This window comes from Equus quagga, chromosome 11 (assembly GCF_021613505.1).
Source record: "Equus quagga isolate Etosha38 chromosome 11, UCLA_HA_Equagga_1.0, whole genome shotgun sequence".
Taxonomy (NCBI): Eukaryota; Metazoa; Chordata; class Mammalia; order Perissodactyla; family Equidae; genus Equus; species Equus quagga.
This window is the reverse complement of record NC_060277.1, coordinates 81,279,703-81,295,806: the sequence shown is the minus strand read 5'-3', so window position 1 is coordinate 81,295,806 and position 16,104 is coordinate 81,279,703. Positions and strand designations below refer to the sequence as shown.

General features: G+C 47.4%; 1 protein-coding gene across 1 annotated transcript; it reads right to left on the bottom strand.

Moving 5' to 3' along the window:
• Nucleotides 1-589: 589 nt before the first annotated feature.
• On the bottom strand, nucleotides 590-8,771 carry CHCT1 (CHD1 helical C-terminal domain containing 1). Its single transcript, XM_046676307.1, has 6 exons — nucleotides 8,520-8,771; nucleotides 7,071-7,172; nucleotides 6,623-6,798; nucleotides 6,067-6,166; nucleotides 3,631-3,826; nucleotides 590-805 (listed from the first exon to the last, which is right to left on the bottom strand). The coding sequence occupies exons 1-6, from the start codon at nucleotides 8,769-8,771 to the stop codon at nucleotides 720-722; spliced, it is 912 nt and encodes a 303-aa protein (XP_046532263.1). The 3' UTR covers nucleotides 590-719.
• Between the last annotated feature and the right edge of the window lie 7,333 nt (nucleotides 8,772-16,104).

Genomic DNA, 16,104 nt, shown 5'->3' with positions numbered 1-16,104 from the left:
TGCCAATTTTTGACCACTGGTTTGAACCGCCATCCTAGCTACGACTATTGTTTCTTCTTTGGTCTCCTGCCTCTACCCTCTCTCACTTCCACGCTCAGTCTCCAGAGCATCTTCCCAATACCCAAGTCCACCAGCTCATTCCAGTGCTTGGCATCTCCCTTGCCCCCCCCCCCCCCACCCCCCCACCCCAAGTCACTCACAAGATCAGGGCCAGACGATTCGCGCAGGCTTCCAGACATATCACTCTCTGACTGACCCCCGGCCCTCCATTCCCACTTGTGCTTTCCCCTGGCAAATACACATCAGCTCCTTTGTCGCCTCCCCTGAGGCCTTCCCCAGGCACCTGTATTCACCCCAATGCAATATCTATTTGCGTGTGTCTCTTCCACTAGACTGCGATGGACCTTGACACAAGTGACCACCTTGTATTCATCTGTGTATGTGGGGGCATCTGCCACTCAAGAATGTGGCTGGAAAACATTTTTTAAATAAATAAAAAACGAATGAATGATAATTGTCAGCCAAATAAAATAGAACTGTCTTAAGGATGTTTATTTTGCACCCCATTTATACATAATTAAGACCTAAGTGTCCTTTTGATAAAGACAGTTTTCTTCTTTCCCCTCATGGGTCCCCTTCCCCCAGGTTCAGAGGCGTGGAAGACGGACAAGTGCTCTGGGCCCCAAGGCCTGCAGGCTCTCTGTCCCAGCGAGGTCTGCTCACAGGCAGGTCTCTGGAGTTTCTGGGGCTTCCTTAATCCTCTTTCTCTTGAGTTTTAGTTTTTGAGGAAGTTTCCTTAGAGAACCTGAAAAAGGGAAGGTCAGAGACAGTCCTAATGCCATCACGAATAGTAAGAGAATGTCAGTCTGTAACATAGGGCGGTGTGGTAGGGACCAAAAGGAGGAACAACAAAGTCTTAGGTTCCTTCCAACCTGTGTCCCTTACTCTTTTCTCACAGCAGGGAGATGGAATCGCCCCAATTACATATGAGGGATCTCATCCAGGCCCAGAGTCAGGAAATGGGCTGCCGAGGGCCTGAGGCAAGTGAGGGGCACAGTCAGCACCAGACCCACATTTCTTGACTTCTGGCTTTGGACTCTGATTCCTCCCCACTCCTCTCAGGTGTCATGCCACGGTTCCAAGCACTTTGCTGCTGGACTGTTTGCAAACACCATTATCATCGTTTCGTTGGAGAACTGACTTATGAACATAGTGCCAAAGAAACACCACGCAGGTTCCCTCGGTTGCACGGATAGACCCGTGACTCGCCTCAGCCCATTCCCGGTGGGTCCGTCAGGCAGGATGTGTTTTCTCATCTAATGCGATGTGAACAACACAACTTCATCTCTAATCTATCCCAGTAAGGTAGCTAATGTATCCAAAAACATGTTTAACATGAATTCATCAAGACTTTTGATTTAAAGTCTTGTTTATAGATAGAGGAACAAGCTTAAAAGATGCCAAGAGGAAGCAACAAGAAAAAAGCAGAAAGTGGAACGTTCTGCAGAACAATAGCCTGGTCTCTCAACAGGTCAGGGTGTGAAAAAGGGACTTCGTCAGGTTAAAAGAGACAAAACCAGGAGAAAAGCACGGTTTGGGAAGCCAGTACAAAAGATATCTTTGACTACGGGGAAATCCGAATGCGGAGCATTCAATCCAACAATTAGATGAAAGGAAACGTTGACATGCAAGGTTGATATAATTAAATCGTATATAGAGCATGGTCTCATTGTGGTTAAAATATATGTACATACATACACAAAAACATCTGGAAAGCGCTAGCGGTGGTGATCACAATGTGATGTTTATATTTTCTTATTTTTGCTTATCTGTGTTATCTAATTTTCTATGATTTGCTTCCGTTTGTAGTAATGAAATGTTAAGAATTGCATGAGGGGCTGGCCCGGTGGCACAGCGGTTAAGTTCTCATGTTCCGCATCTCAGTGGCCCGGGGTTTGCCGGTTCAGATCCCGGGTGCGGACATGGCACTGCTTGGCACACCATGCTGTGGTAGGTGTCCCACATATAAAGTAGAGGAAGATGGGCATGATGTTAGCTCAGGGCCAGGCTTCCTCAGTAAAAAAGAGGAGGACTGGCAGTAGTTAGCTCAGGGCTAATCTTCCTCAAAAAAAAAAAAAAAGAATTGCGTGAAAGCCAAACTTCTTAACCTGCCACCCAAGGCTTTTTCCTGTTACACCCCTATCCTGCGCTTCTCCAGCCTGCTCTTCCATTCACCTCCAAGCCAGACTGTCTGCTCGTTACCCCTCATCTCTGCACACACCTTTCCTCCCATCTCTCTCCCTTTCTCCCCCTTCCCTCTCCTTCTCCCTCTCTTTAAAGCCTATGCCAAACTCGCCTCCTCCAGACAGCCTGTCCTACCCTTTGCCCTATGGCCTCAGATTGCTCATTTGTAAAAGGGGGTGAATAAGATCCATCTCATTAGGATGCTGCCCGGGTTAAGTGACATTAAGAAAGACAAAGCCCTGGTACAGGGAGAGGCTGGCCCCAGGGCCCGGAGCTCACTTTCCTCATCTGATTCATGGACTGCTTGCCCTAGATCATCTTAATGATTGTCTGCCTTTCATTCCACTGCATGTTTTACTTCTTCAATTTAAACTGCAGGCCCTGGGGCCGTGGGTCCTGCAGAGCCCGGGCAGGGTTCTGGGTCTCAGGAGGTGCCTGACCCGTGCCCAGTGCACCTGACCTGTCCTCACCCCTGCTTTCCCACCAGGTCCAGCTGTGACTGGTGGAAGAGGTCCTGAGGCTGCTGGTCTGCATGAGCCCCAGCCAGCCCGACTTCAGAAGATCAGAAGAAGAAGAGCCTAGTTTAGGAACAGGCTCTGAGGTCCTAGGTGGCCCTGTTTGCCTGCACTTTCTCTCCTAGTAGCTAAGCAAGAACAGCTAACTGTGGTCCCAGAAGCCAGTTCCAGAAGGGTGGGGGGTGGGGAGTTCTAACATCTCTCCGAACCTCAGTGCACAGGAGGGAACTTCGTAGGTTCCAAACGTGGCTGGAGCCCCTCTCACTGAAGAGTCTCTGTCCCCAACCCCACAGCCAGGAAGGGCAGTCATCACTGAGGCCAAAGCTGCTGGGAAAGCCATTCCCAGCCCACCTGACTGGACTTCCTCCTCACTGCGAGAATGAATGCTTCCCTAGCCTGCTCCCCCCCCAACACCGAGTGAGCGGCCGTCCTGCCGCTACTCGGACACTCCCTGGGAGTCCCCGCCTTGGCCACCAGACGTGATCTCTGCTCTGCTTCTTGTCACATGAGAAAGCGCCTTGGTTTAAATGTTAACTGAAAAGTGCAGGATTCCAAATTGTATGTATCATGAGACCTCCAGGGGGAAATTATACACACCACTGAAGGAAACGCACCAAAACAGTAATAGTCACGGCCACTGGGTGATGGGGGACTTTTCTCTCTTCTGTTTTATACTAATCTGCACATTTCGAAATTTTTATAATGGGCACACCTGAGGGGAGGAGGATGAACAAGAGAAGAGAAAAAGTGGAGAAGGGGAAGTAAAATGGACAGAAAGAGAAGCGCAGAGATGAAGAGAAGACAGAAAGCAGGAAGAGGGCTGCTCCGGGGGAGTGTGCAGGGCACTGCCCGCGCATCTAGCACGCATTACCTCTCCCTGTGTGGACCTGGGATCTTGGCTCCCCCAGCAGAGAGGCCTCGTGGCCTGGGGCCTGCATCTTGGACAGCCTCTCCTTCATGCTGCTGATGTTGCTGTGCAGCCCCCAGGCGTTGCAGAGCTTGGGCAGACTGTCTTCCTGGCCGGCCAGCAAGGTGCTCTCTGGTGCATCCAAGGGGCAGAATGCCACCTGCAATAGGGCCATAGTGTTGAGGAGAGTGTGGAGAAGAGAGGGGCCCACATTCTGGAGTCCCATCTCTACCCTTGTTAGGAAACGGTTGTGGTCTGTCTGCACCTCACACCTGCCTAGCCAGAAGGATGCGGTGAGAGCCACAGAGGCGGGAGAGAAAGGACCTTGGGGACTGTGAGGCCAGGCTGCCAACTGTCTCTTCTTGGGTAGTTCTTTATTTTGAGACATGTCCTCGTCTCTTTTTTTGTGTTATAGTGTCTTACGTGTTTGCTTATAATGAAACAATGGTACTTGGTTTAAAAGTCACTTGCAAAATTAAAATTGAGAGCCTGAAAATCTCTCTTGAAATTTTCCTGGCCAGTGGAATCCAGGCATCACTAAAATGGCAGCTTCTCATACTCAGAGGAGCAGTCACTGAAACGACCCACCCACTCAGGTTCAGAGGAAGAGACAGAGACCCAGAGGGAGAGGATTTGGCCAAGGCTGCGCACTGGAGCGGTGGGGGCCATGCTTAGAGCTGGGCTTTCCTCTGAGCCAGATTAGGTTCGAACCCAGCTCTTCCTCCCACTTTCTATGTGGTCACTTTACCTCCCTACATGTGGTACCTTCATTTACACACTGTGGACAATAACTCTAGTCATCCCTTAGAGTGACTTTTGAAGATTACAGTAGAGAACATAAAGTGCCCGGCACATAGGAAGTGTTGCTATGATTACTATTTTGGACCCATGGTTCTCAAAGTGTGCTCTGTGAAACCCTGGGGGTCCCTGAAATATTCTGACCTCACAGACCCCCTGAAAAGTGGGGTCCATGCAAAGTGCAAGAGAAAAACTAATGCATTCTAATGCAACCCAGTGTGAAAAGTTCACTGATACAAATCTGAAAAGACTACACACTGTATGATTCCAACCATAGGACATTCTGGAAAAGTCCAAACTATGGAGGCAGTAAAAAGATCAGTGGTTGCTGGGGGTTTGGGGGAAGAAGGGGTGAATGGGTGGAGTATAGAGGATTTTTAGGGGAGTGAAGCTATTCTGTATGATACTGTAATGGTAGATACATGTCATTATACATCTGTCAAAACCTAGAGAATGTACAACAAAAGAGTATACCTACTGTAAACTATGGACATTATTTAGTTAATAATGTATCAGTATTGGCTCATCAATGACAACTGTATCTCTCTAATGTACAATGCTAATAATAAAGGACACTGGAGCGGGTGGTATATGGGAACTCTCTGTACTTTCCACCCAATTTTTCTGTAAACCCAAAACTGCTTAAAAAAACCCAGTCTACTTTAAAACTTTCATTGATATGGTTTCAAATTCCACATTGCAATTAAGTAACTGTCACTTGTTGAGCTTTGGTGTGATATCAAAGAAAAATATCCACAATTATCTGAAAATGCTAATAAAATACTCCTCTCTTTTCTGACTACACATCTGTACGAGGCTGGGTTTTCTTCCTGTGCTTCAACCAGATCGATACATCATAAGAGATCGACTGCAGAGGCAGAAATGAGAACCCAGCTGTCTTCTGTTAAGTCAGACACTAAAGAGATTTGCAAAAAATGTAAAACAATGCCACTCTTCTCACTAAATTTTTTTGTTTTGGAAAACAGTTATTTTTCATAAAAATTATGTTCATATTTATGGACTCCTCGTTTTTATTTTTAAACAGGTTAGTAAATACATACTCTGAATTTTTTCCTTTGGCTTTAATTTCTAATAGGGCAGATATCAATAGGTATGACCTACATAAACAAATGCTCTTTTGGGGTTCTCAGTGATTTTTAAGAGGTTAGAAGTGACCTGGACCAAAATTTTGAGAATCACTGTTTTTGCACACAGCCAGGCCAGGCTCTGTCAACACTTCCCGCAGCCTTCCCCAAGCTGGCTGTGCCTTTCTGCCGGGCCTCAGAGTCCCCACCCATGGCTCCTCAGGGCTGTCCCTGCCCCTGCTAACATGAGCGTGTGGGGTGAGTGGGTGTGGAGGGTGAGTAAATCTCAAGGACTCGAGGCTGAGTCTCTGCCCCCTTCAGCCCCATTCTGTGCCCACTGCAGCGGCAAAGGGAGGGGCAGTGGGGTCTCCCTCAGGCAGTGAGCCGTGGAAAGGACTGGAGAGTGCTGGTTGTATGAGAGAGGCCCTCAGTCCCGGGCTGGCCCGTCCCGCCACGCTCCGATAACACACCAACCACCCCTCAGCTGGTCCCGGGGGAGCTTTGCCGAGCGCCTCACCAGGAACTTGGCCGGCTGGCTGCTCTTGGTGTACTTGTAGAGCCTGCGAAGCTGCTTCGCCTCCAGTTCTGAGAAGAGGGAGACGAATCGCCAGAGCATCCTGCAGGGGAGAAACCGAGGCTGAGGCAGGCGGAGCACAGCCCCTCTCCCTGCGCCATTTGTCTTGCGGCCAGGACACCCCCACGGAGAAATGGGCTACATGCTACCTCCTCGGTTTTTGATTGAGGGATGGAAAGGCGGGGATTTGCCAGACTTGACAATCCATCCTGGTGAGTAGCACCCACACCACACAGTAGTTGTTCCATCAGAGGTCATTCTCCTCGGGCTCAGGAGAGGTCTTTGCTCACTGTGTATACAGCCGTGGTGCAATCAATGCTGCCCTGAGTGACAAGGGGGTCCTGTTCTCTCCACCCCCTCTTCACCATGCTCACTCCAGGATCCTGACTCTTTCATATAAAGATGAAGGACCAGGGGATCTTGGCTGAGGTGTGACCTTAAATTTAGAGGGCGTGGCCCAGGAGTGGGTATAGTGGGAAGGGCAACGATGTAGCCCTACTTCCTCCAGTGCTTGATTTCCCAGGCTCGGCAGTAGTGCTGCAGAAAGGTGTTGATGTGGTCCCCTAGGACCACCAGGCTCTGCTTCATGTACTTTAGCCTCTTCTTCTGGGGAAGGTCCCTGGGCAGGTGCAACTTTCGCAAGAACTTCTTCAGTGGCCTTAGGTATTCTTTACACTGAGGAGGCAAAAGCTGAAATGAGGGGCCATACGGAAAAAGGAAAGGCAGATGGGCAGCCTCAAGGAACCAGCAGGTCGACCTGGCTGCAGCCCTTATGGCCCAGGAAGCATTGCCCATGTGAAGTGCGGAGGCTCCAGTCAGCCTCTTACCCCATTTCCTTCCCAAGAGCATGCCAAGCGGGGCAATGAGCCGCAGTCTGAGGCCTCTGAGCCGGGTCTCCTGACCTGTGGGGAACAGGGGACAGGGGCCTGGGCTGTCCCCTTACTCACAATTTTGAAGGTGTCGTGCCCCAGGCCCTTGGCATGATGCACTAGTGAGTCTCTGGCAGGTATGGTGCTGGAGCTCCCCTGTGAACCAGGCTCATGTGTCACCTAGGAGGAGGCAGGGGGTAGTGGTCAGCTGGGGGGATTGAGTGGCTGCTCCTGAGGGGCAGTGCAGGGCAACCACTGGTCCGGGTGCCAGCCAAAGTCCTCCTCCACTTCCCCTGTGACCTCTCCTTGACCCAGCACTGAGGTGAGTGAACCCTGGGAAAAGAAACCTGTCTCTGAGAATCCCCGCTTAGAAAACCGAGACTGCCCTGCCCGTTCCTTTTAGACTAATTGTGGCACAGCATACTAACTTTGCAAAGCATTTGATCGACATTGATCCATTTTATTCTCCCACAGAGTCTGTGAGGTTAGATATCATTATCCCCGGTTACGGATGAGAACACTGAGGCACCCAGGCACGGAAGTAACTCTTCGGAGGAACGAGCAGGGATTCATTTTCTCATTCACTCAGCAAACATTTACTCAGTGCCTAAGTCCCAGGCCTACCTCTTTGTATCTCTAACTGTTAGTATCATGTCATGCTAATGGGCACTCAGAAAAAATGTGTGATGGTGATGGTGATGACGAGAAAGAACTTTTTTTTTTAAATTTTTTTAGTTTTTCCTTTTTCTCCCCAAAGCCCCCAGTACATAGTTGTACATAGTTGTATATTCTTCGCTGTGGGTCCTTCTAGTTGTGGCATGTGGGATGCTGCCTCAGCGTGGCCCGATGAACAGTACCATGTCCGCGCCCAGGATTCAAACCAACGAAACACTGGGCCGCCTGCAGCAGAGCGCGCGAACTTAACCACTCGGCCACGGGGCCAGCCCTGAGAAAGAACTTTTTGAAAGCAAAAGTGAGGCAAAGAAAACTGAAAATTCATGAAGACACAGTGACTGAAATAACACCAGACGTCAGAGAACGGGATAAGACTGACACGGCTGGATTTCCAACTGACCTTTCAAAAGCCTCTCAGAGGAGTGAGCATTAATTCCTGCCTGTGCTCAGAGGGAAAGAGGAAGACCCAGGCCCAGACCACTCTGAAGGGAGAGAGCAAGGAGAGGGAAGAAGGTGGGTGGACGGGGCGTGGGACCCAGGCTCCTCAGGGCCCCAGAGAGGGGGGACTCTGGCGGGTCAACTCCATTTACACATCACATACACCACACAGCCACACACATGAGCCCTTGTGTCTTCATAACCAACAATCATCTTGCCAGGAGTACACGCAGTTGGTAAACGTCTGTTTGAATGAGTTAGTCTTCTCTTGTTCTTTCAATCTCTGCTAACTCATGTACCTCATCATTTTTCCTTCTTCTCTCCTTCCTTGAATTTCATGTTCTCTGCTTTCCAAAACCAGCCCTCCAAGGACCCTGCTTTCCTCCCTCCCTCACATCCCCAGCCCCCCTTCACCTTCTCTAGTGGCTTGTCCCCTTCACCCCCTTGCCCATCTGAGGCCTCCATCTCAACAGGTGCGCTGGTGGGCTCCAGAGTGGCACTCCTCACAGACCCTCGGGCTTCTGACCTCCTGCTTCTGGGACCTGAGTGTCTCAGGGAGTGGGTAGGCTGGCTCCAGAACTCCGAGCAAAACCATGGCAACTGCCAACACAGAGCCCAGCCCCCGCCCCCTCCCACGCCCTCACTCCTCGGAGTGGCCACCGCCATCTCCATCAACTGGGAACTGGAGCAGGGAAGTGAGCAAGACGTGCGGGGTAGACCTAGCACTTTGACAGAGCTCACAGCTGGTGGGAGGGGCTGGCACCCCTTCTCCCAAGAGAACTGTCAGACGCTGTTGATTCTGAACCCTGGTAAGGCTTTTGAAATAATTTTCCTGCGTGTGTACCATTCATGCCTCCTCAGTTACACCGTGGGATCCCCGAGAGTGAGGACCAGGGTTTGTAACACCGCTTTCCGGATTTGGGACAAAGGACTAGAGGATGCACTGACAGAATGGAATACAGTAAATTTCTATTGAGATAGATCTTCTCTTCTATCTCCCTGTAGCCTCCAGGAAGTTAACAAGCCAATTGGGTTGGGTGTTGCGGGGGGCGGGGGGGCGGCGTTTTTAGAGAGGTGTACAAAAATACCAGCCGCCATATGTTATCTCCACTAATCTTCCAGTACGGTCTTCCCTGGGGTAGGTACCAGCAGTGATCCCATTTCCTAGAAGAGGAGCCGAGACGCATGGAGGTCTTGTAACTTGCCTTAGGTCTGCGGCCACTAAGTGGGGCGCGGGGGTTTCGGTCGGGTTCCGACCGCTCTGGCTCTTCCCATCAGCGCCTCCCTCCGAGGATCCGAGGCCGCGCAGCAAACGCTGCCGGTGGGGTCCGGGCGTGTCCCTGGTCCGCTGGGCCAGGAGGTCCTCGGAGGCGCTCGGAGGCGCCTGGCTCAAGCCGCGACCTGGCCCCTACCGCGGCCCCGGCGCCCTGTCGCGTCCTTCATCAGCGCGCACGGCGCGGTTCCGGCGGTGACAGACAGTTGCCGCCTCCGTTTAGTCACTTAGCTGGCATCTTCTTCCCTGGGACGCTGAACTCCGTCTCGGCCCTTGCTTTCGTGTCCTCTGGGCCCTGGGTCCCTTTTCCGCCACCCAGTTTGGTCCTCTTCCTGCCCTGCCTGCGCGGGCACCGGGTCGGACCACCCTCGGCCAACCGAGCCGGCGCTGGGGTCCTGCGCACGGTCGCCATCTGGCGGCGATACCTGCACATAACAGGGACATTGCGGCTCGACGTTCCTAGGGGACAGTGTGGCTCTGCCTCCAAACTGGAAGGTCTGCTCTCCGAGCGTTACTTCAGGATTATTTTGCTGCTGTTAAGAAGAGTAATTATATTGGCAAGAAGGAGGGGAAAGGGGCTCTTTGACACACTTCTATTGGGAGTGATAACTGGTAAACAACGTAATGCAAAATATGTTAACTGTGCATTCTCTTTGACCGCAAGTTCTACTTCTAGGAATCAGTCCTAAGGAGAAAAGGTGTATGTATGAGAACTGTCACAATGGTGACAATTTGGAAAACACTGAAGTGTCATCAGTAGGCAAGGGTAAACTGTGGGACACCCATACTTAAAAATACTACTCTTAAAGTTAAAATATTAATTTTTGAAAATACTACTAAAACACTACTAATTATTAAAATACCACTCTGTATCTATATAAAACTAACTAAATTTTAAATTGCTACTCTATTTAATGACATGGAAAAACAGGAACTAGAAAAGCGTGTATGCGATGATCCCATTTTTGTAAGTATGTATTTATATATGCATAGAAAAAAGTTTCGGATACATTTCAAAATATCAAGGGTGATTTTTCACTTTCTTTGCATATTGTCTGCATTTAGAAAAATAATGAATATACTTTACATTTACAGTAGAAAGGAGTAAAGAACAGGAGAGTTGTGTCTCTTTTTAAAAGCTACTCATAAGGAATAAATATCACTAAAAATGTTATATAATGCTATTTTAAAAACAGATTACAAAAGAGTATTACATTATAACTCATACTTAGGTAAGTGAACATGAATATGGACCAAGACTGGAAGAAAACACAGCACAAAAGGAAACAAGGAATTGAATATGTGTATCTGTCTCCCACCCATTCCCCCACCCCAAATAACATCTGCAGTTCAGAAGGGGGAAATAAGTGTCAGAAGCTCAAAGCTAATCTGTCCCTGCCGGCTCCCCCACATCACTGCTCCCCTCTCTTTCCCTCCCAGAGCCTCCAGCAAGTCCTAGACTCTGGACACCTGCTCTATTCTCATCATGGTTTTATTATCAACAATAGGGAGTAGCCTGAAGAGACAATTGGACCAAGCAGCAGCCAGGAATAATGGCTCAATGCTCAACGTTAACTAAGACAAAACAAAAATCCATTGCCTTTGGGAGACATTCTTCAAAATCCAATTGGTCAGTATAAAATGACTCTATAGAGCAAGTCAACTCGTTCAACAGATTCATTCCGCCAATATTTAATTTAAAAAAATTCTAGGGGGCTGTCCCAGGCGCGTAGTGGTTAAGTTCATATGCTCTACTTCAGCGGCCCAGGGTTCATGGATTTGGATTCTGTGCACAGACCTAAACACCACTCATCAAGCCATACTGTGGCAGCGTACCATATGCAAAATAGAGGACGATTGGCAACAGATGTTAGCTCAGGGCCAATCTTCCTCACCAAAAAAAAATTTTCTATGTCCATGTACTTTAGGCAAGTGGGGGTGGAGAGGGTGGACAGTGGGGGTGTTAATTTGTCCACTCTCCACTTTATGCACACATAATCATCACATCTCATCCCCACTCGACAGTGCACATGATAGAGATCACAAAATCCTTGTATGCCCTGAATTCAGTGAACGTGGAGAACGACTGTTAGCATCTACTGTCTACACGTCCTCTCGTACACTTGAAGATCTTTCCATCTCTCTTTCTGAGTTAAAGAGACTCAGACTTTTTATTCCCCAAAAGAACTCTCCTCTATCCCATTCTTTGTTAAGAAACCCAAGAGTATTTTAGCACTGCCAAAGGAAGCTTCTTGATCTTACTCTGAATTGTCTAATTAGAATTGTATCAAGACTCCAATAAAAGGAGGGCCTTTCAAACTCCTGTCATAGATGGAGTGCTGGGACTGCTGGGCACATGACAGTTCCCAGCTGAAGGCCAAGGCATCCCACCTCCAAGGCCACTAGGGTCTGAATTATGACCTAAGGCAACATCTGTTGTCAGTCTTCCTCTTTTCACTTGAGGGAGCAAAGATGGCCACCAAAGCGGAGCACGCACACTTAACCACTACACCACTGGGGCAGCCCCAGGCAGATTCTCTCAACATGGGATCCACTGGTGGGCTTCAGGGACTCAAAAAACTCTTTGAAACTCTAACTCGCAAACTGTACGTGAGGACCCATAGCCTTCATCAGGTAATCAGACATCTGTAGCCCCAAAGAAATTAGGAAGCAATGATCTAAGAGGTCTAAAAAAGGGTGTGGACCTTCTTCTCAGAAATAGTTTTTCAGATTTTCAGTCTTTAAATCTGAGCTCATGGAAGCCCTCTAATAGAGACACTGTGAGAAATGCCAAAAACACAGCGAAACTGGAGAGAAACAGAATGGAGGAAAAAGGCAATAGTGTTGCCTAAAGGCCTAACTAACCGTATTTCAGACCCAATCCAAGAAACCAGGGACTAAGCAGAAGGCCAGTGTGATCCTTGACCATGTCCATTAAGCTGAAGTACTGTGTCCGCTGCCAGCAGCCTACATCCCGCCCTCACCAGTGGGGAGGAAGCGCCTCTCGCACTAATACAAGGTGAGAGCCTGTCAGGTCAGCGGCTACAGGCATGAGGCCTTCCCCTCCCACCCCAGCAGGACACGGGCACATCTCACATGCTGCTCAGGAGCATCTCTTCATCTCCTCTCCTCTCCAAATAGTTCTCAGAAATGTTTGGTACTTTTTCCTTCACTTCTTTCTGATATTTACTGTAATTTTCCATTTAATGGAGCCCTGGTTTAATTTCACTTTTTTTTGTAGCAATGTTTTAATTTGGACTTAATGTGCTCTAAAAATATCTTGTCAGCGTATCAAAATAACACTAAAGAATGGCATCCTCAGAGCTTCAGAGCATGTTTCTAAACAGTATAATGATATGCAAGCTTCTGCAACCGCGTCAAATTGTTGGGCCTAATGATTTCCACTTGGCTCTCTCTGGAAGACGTTCTTTCCTAAGATGGGATTCAGGGAGATGAGCAGGAGTGAAGTGTATAGTCAATGAATATTGGAGCTGTGAAGGATTTGCAGAGAAAAAAATGCCACTCCTAAATTTGCAGCAAATTCTCACCAAAGCACTTGCTCGAGCCTCCTCTCTTCCTGGGCACCATATTTGTACCCCCTCTGTCTTCAGGCCTAGATTTGGTGGTACTGGGGCCTGATATCGGGTTTTCCACACTGAGAAAAATCCCAGTGAGAAAAACCACCTCGCCTCAGAACTTCAGAATCAGAATCTCCTGAGCGCCTGGGAATCAATATTTTAATGGATATCCCAGGTAATTCTCATTATTAGGCAAATGTGGAAGATGCTGGCGTGGTGAGTTGAACCCAAATTGGCCTTGTTTGAGCCCAGCTGGGTGCATTATGGCTCTCCAACATTGTGCTAGAGCTGGCTCCAACGGGCTCTCACAGGCTCACCAGAGCTGATTATTGAATTTACAGGAACTTTGCCAGCTGTTTGTTAAACACAGACATTATTAAATGATATGGAAAGCAGGGACTGAAACACATACTTGTACATTAACGCTCTTAGCAGCATTATTCACAATAGCCAAAAGGTGGAAACAACCCAAGTGCCCATCAACAGATGAATGGATAAACCAAATGTGGTATATACATGCGATACAATTTTATTCAACCATAAAAAGGAATGAAATTTTTTTTTTTTAAGAAAGTTCACTTCAGACTTTAAGGATTGGCACCTGGGCTAAGAACTGTTGCCAATCTTTTTTTTTTTTTTTTTGCTTTATTTCCCAAACCCCCCCGGTACATAGTTGTATATCTTAGTTGCAGGTCCTTCCAGTTGTGGGATGCAGAATGCCGCCTCAAGGTGGCCCGACGAGGGGTGCCGTGTCCGTGCCCAGGATCCGAACCCTGGGCCGCCACAGCGGAGCGCGCGAACTTAACCACTCGGCCACAGAGCCAGCCCCTAGGAGTGAAATTTTTATACGTGCTACAATCTGGATGAATCTTGAAAGCATTATGCTAAGTGAAATAAGCCAGATACAAAAGAACAAATATTGTATGGTTCTATTTATATTAAATATCTAGCATAGGAAAATTCATAGAGACAGAAAGAAGAATAGAAGTTACCACTGTCTGGGAGGAAGGAGAAATAATTACAAAGTTTCTGTTTGGGATGATGAAAAAGTTCCGGAAATAAATAGTGGTGATGGTTATACAACATTGTGAATATACTTAAGGCCTCTGAATTGTACATTCAAAAATGGTTAAAATGGTAAATTTTATGTTATATATATTTTACTACAATAAAAAAGTCAATTCTGGGGGCCGGCCCAGTGGCGTTGTGGTTAAGTTTGCACGCTCTGCTTCAGTGGCCCAGGGTTCATGGGTTCGGATCCCAGGTGTGGACCTACACACTTCTCATCAAGCCATGCTGTGGTGGCATCCCACGTACAAAATAGAGAAAGATTGGCATGGATGTTAGCTCAGGGCCAATCTTCCTCACAAACAAAACAAAAAACAAACAAACAGTAAATACTTATCTCACACAATTTCTGTGGGTCAAGAATCTAGCAGTGGCTTAGCTGGGTGATTCTGACTTAATATTTCTTATGAGCTTGCAGTCAAGAGGCTGGCCAGGGCTGCAGTCATCTGAAGGCTTGACTGAGGCTGGAGGATCCACTTCCAAGGTGGCTCGCTTGCAAGCCTAGAAACTTAGTGCTCGTTGTTGGCAGGAGGCTTAGTTCCTCACTATCTGGACCTCTCCATAAGTCTTCTTGAGTCTCCTTACAACATGACAGTCATGTCAGACTTATAGCCCACAGAACTGTAAGATAATAAATTTGTATTATTTTAAGTCACTATGTTTGTGGTAATTTATTACTGCAATAGAAAATGAATATACTAGGTCATAGAAACCATGTGCCTTCTTCCTTGCTCCCTCTTTTTTCTCTCTGGTCACTTGCTCTGGGGGAAGCCAGGTGCCAGGCTGAATTTTTCATTTCAGATATTGTATTTTTCACATCTAGAAGTTTCATTTGGTTCCTATATCTTCCATTTCTTTCCTCATTATATTTGTGTTTTCCTTTAAATACCCAAATATAGATATAATAGCTGTTTTAGCACTCTCGTCTGCTAATTTCATCATCTATGTCATTTCCGGGTCTGTTTCTATTGACTAAGTTTTCTCCTGGTTAATTTTTTTTTCCTGCTTCTTGACATATATGGTAATTTTTTATTGGATGCTAGGATGTTACATTATTGAGTGTCTGAATTTTGTAGTCTTCCCTTAAAGAGTTTAGATCTTTATTTTGCCAGACAGTTACTTTCAGATTAGTTTCATGTTTTTGAGGCTTCTTTTTAAATTTTTTTTTGAGGAAGATTAGCCCTGAGCTAATATCTGCTGCCAATCCTCTTTTTGCTGAGGAAGACTGGCCCTGAGCTAACATCTGTGCCCATCTTCCTCCACTTTATATGTGGGACGCCCACCACAGCATGGCTTGCCAAGTGGTGCCATGTGCACACCCGGGATCCGAATCAGCGGACCCTGGGCCACCAAAGCAGAATGTGCGAACTTAACTGCTGCGCCACCGGGCTAGCCCCTTGAGGCTTCTTTTTAAGCTTTGTTAAATCATGTCTAGAATAGCCCTTACTCTAGGGCTAGTTTAGACCTCCTAGTAATGTTTGACTCTTCTGAGGTCTCTCTTGAACATCTTGAGTGGTCAGTGAGGTCTTTCTACTCTAGCTAGCCAGAATTTGAACGTTTCCTAACCCTGTATGAGCTCTGGAAATTATTCAGTTATGTCTCTTTGATTATTCTATGTTCATCCTCCTGGAATTTAACTCATGTATGGCCACATTAGTATTTAGCAAAGACTCAAGGCCTTGTGCAGATTTTTGGAGCTCTTTTTTTGTATACCTTCTTCCATTTTACTATTCCGTGTAGCAACTTCCAGCTGCCTCCAGAGTCCATGAACTCCAATCTCTATCTCCTCAACTCAGTGAGACTGCCGTGTTTTGCCATGTTTTGAATTTATGATCCAGAATGTGCCTCTAGGAGAAAATGACGGCAATTTTAGAACTCATTTCATTTGCTTTCTTTCTTTCAGTGACATCAGTTCTGCACTGCCTATTGTCTAATGTCTGAAAACAGTTATTCTATATATTTTGTCTAGTTTCCTAGTTGTTTATGGCAGAAGGGTTCACCCTTCTGGTTCCTTTTAGCCCATGATGGTCAGAAACAAAGGTCCTCTGTTTCACAGTCATTTGATTAGTGTAAGCCAGTC

Bases quoted from the DNA above. Each gene is read 5' to 3' on its own strand.
- CHCT1 (XM_046676307.1), bottom strand. From the start codon at position 8,771: ATGGCGGTGGCCACTCCGAGGAGTGAGGGCGTGGGAGGGGGCGGGGGC. The intron at 7,173-8,519 runs GTGAAGGGGGGC...GCCTCCTCCTAG, and splicing joins GGGACAAGCCACTAGAGAAG to GTGACACATGAGCCTGGTTC. The intron at 3,827-6,066 runs GTGAGGCGCTCG...GCCCTATTGCAG, and splicing joins GCCAGCCGGCCAAGTTCCTG to GTGGCATTCTGCCCCTTGGA.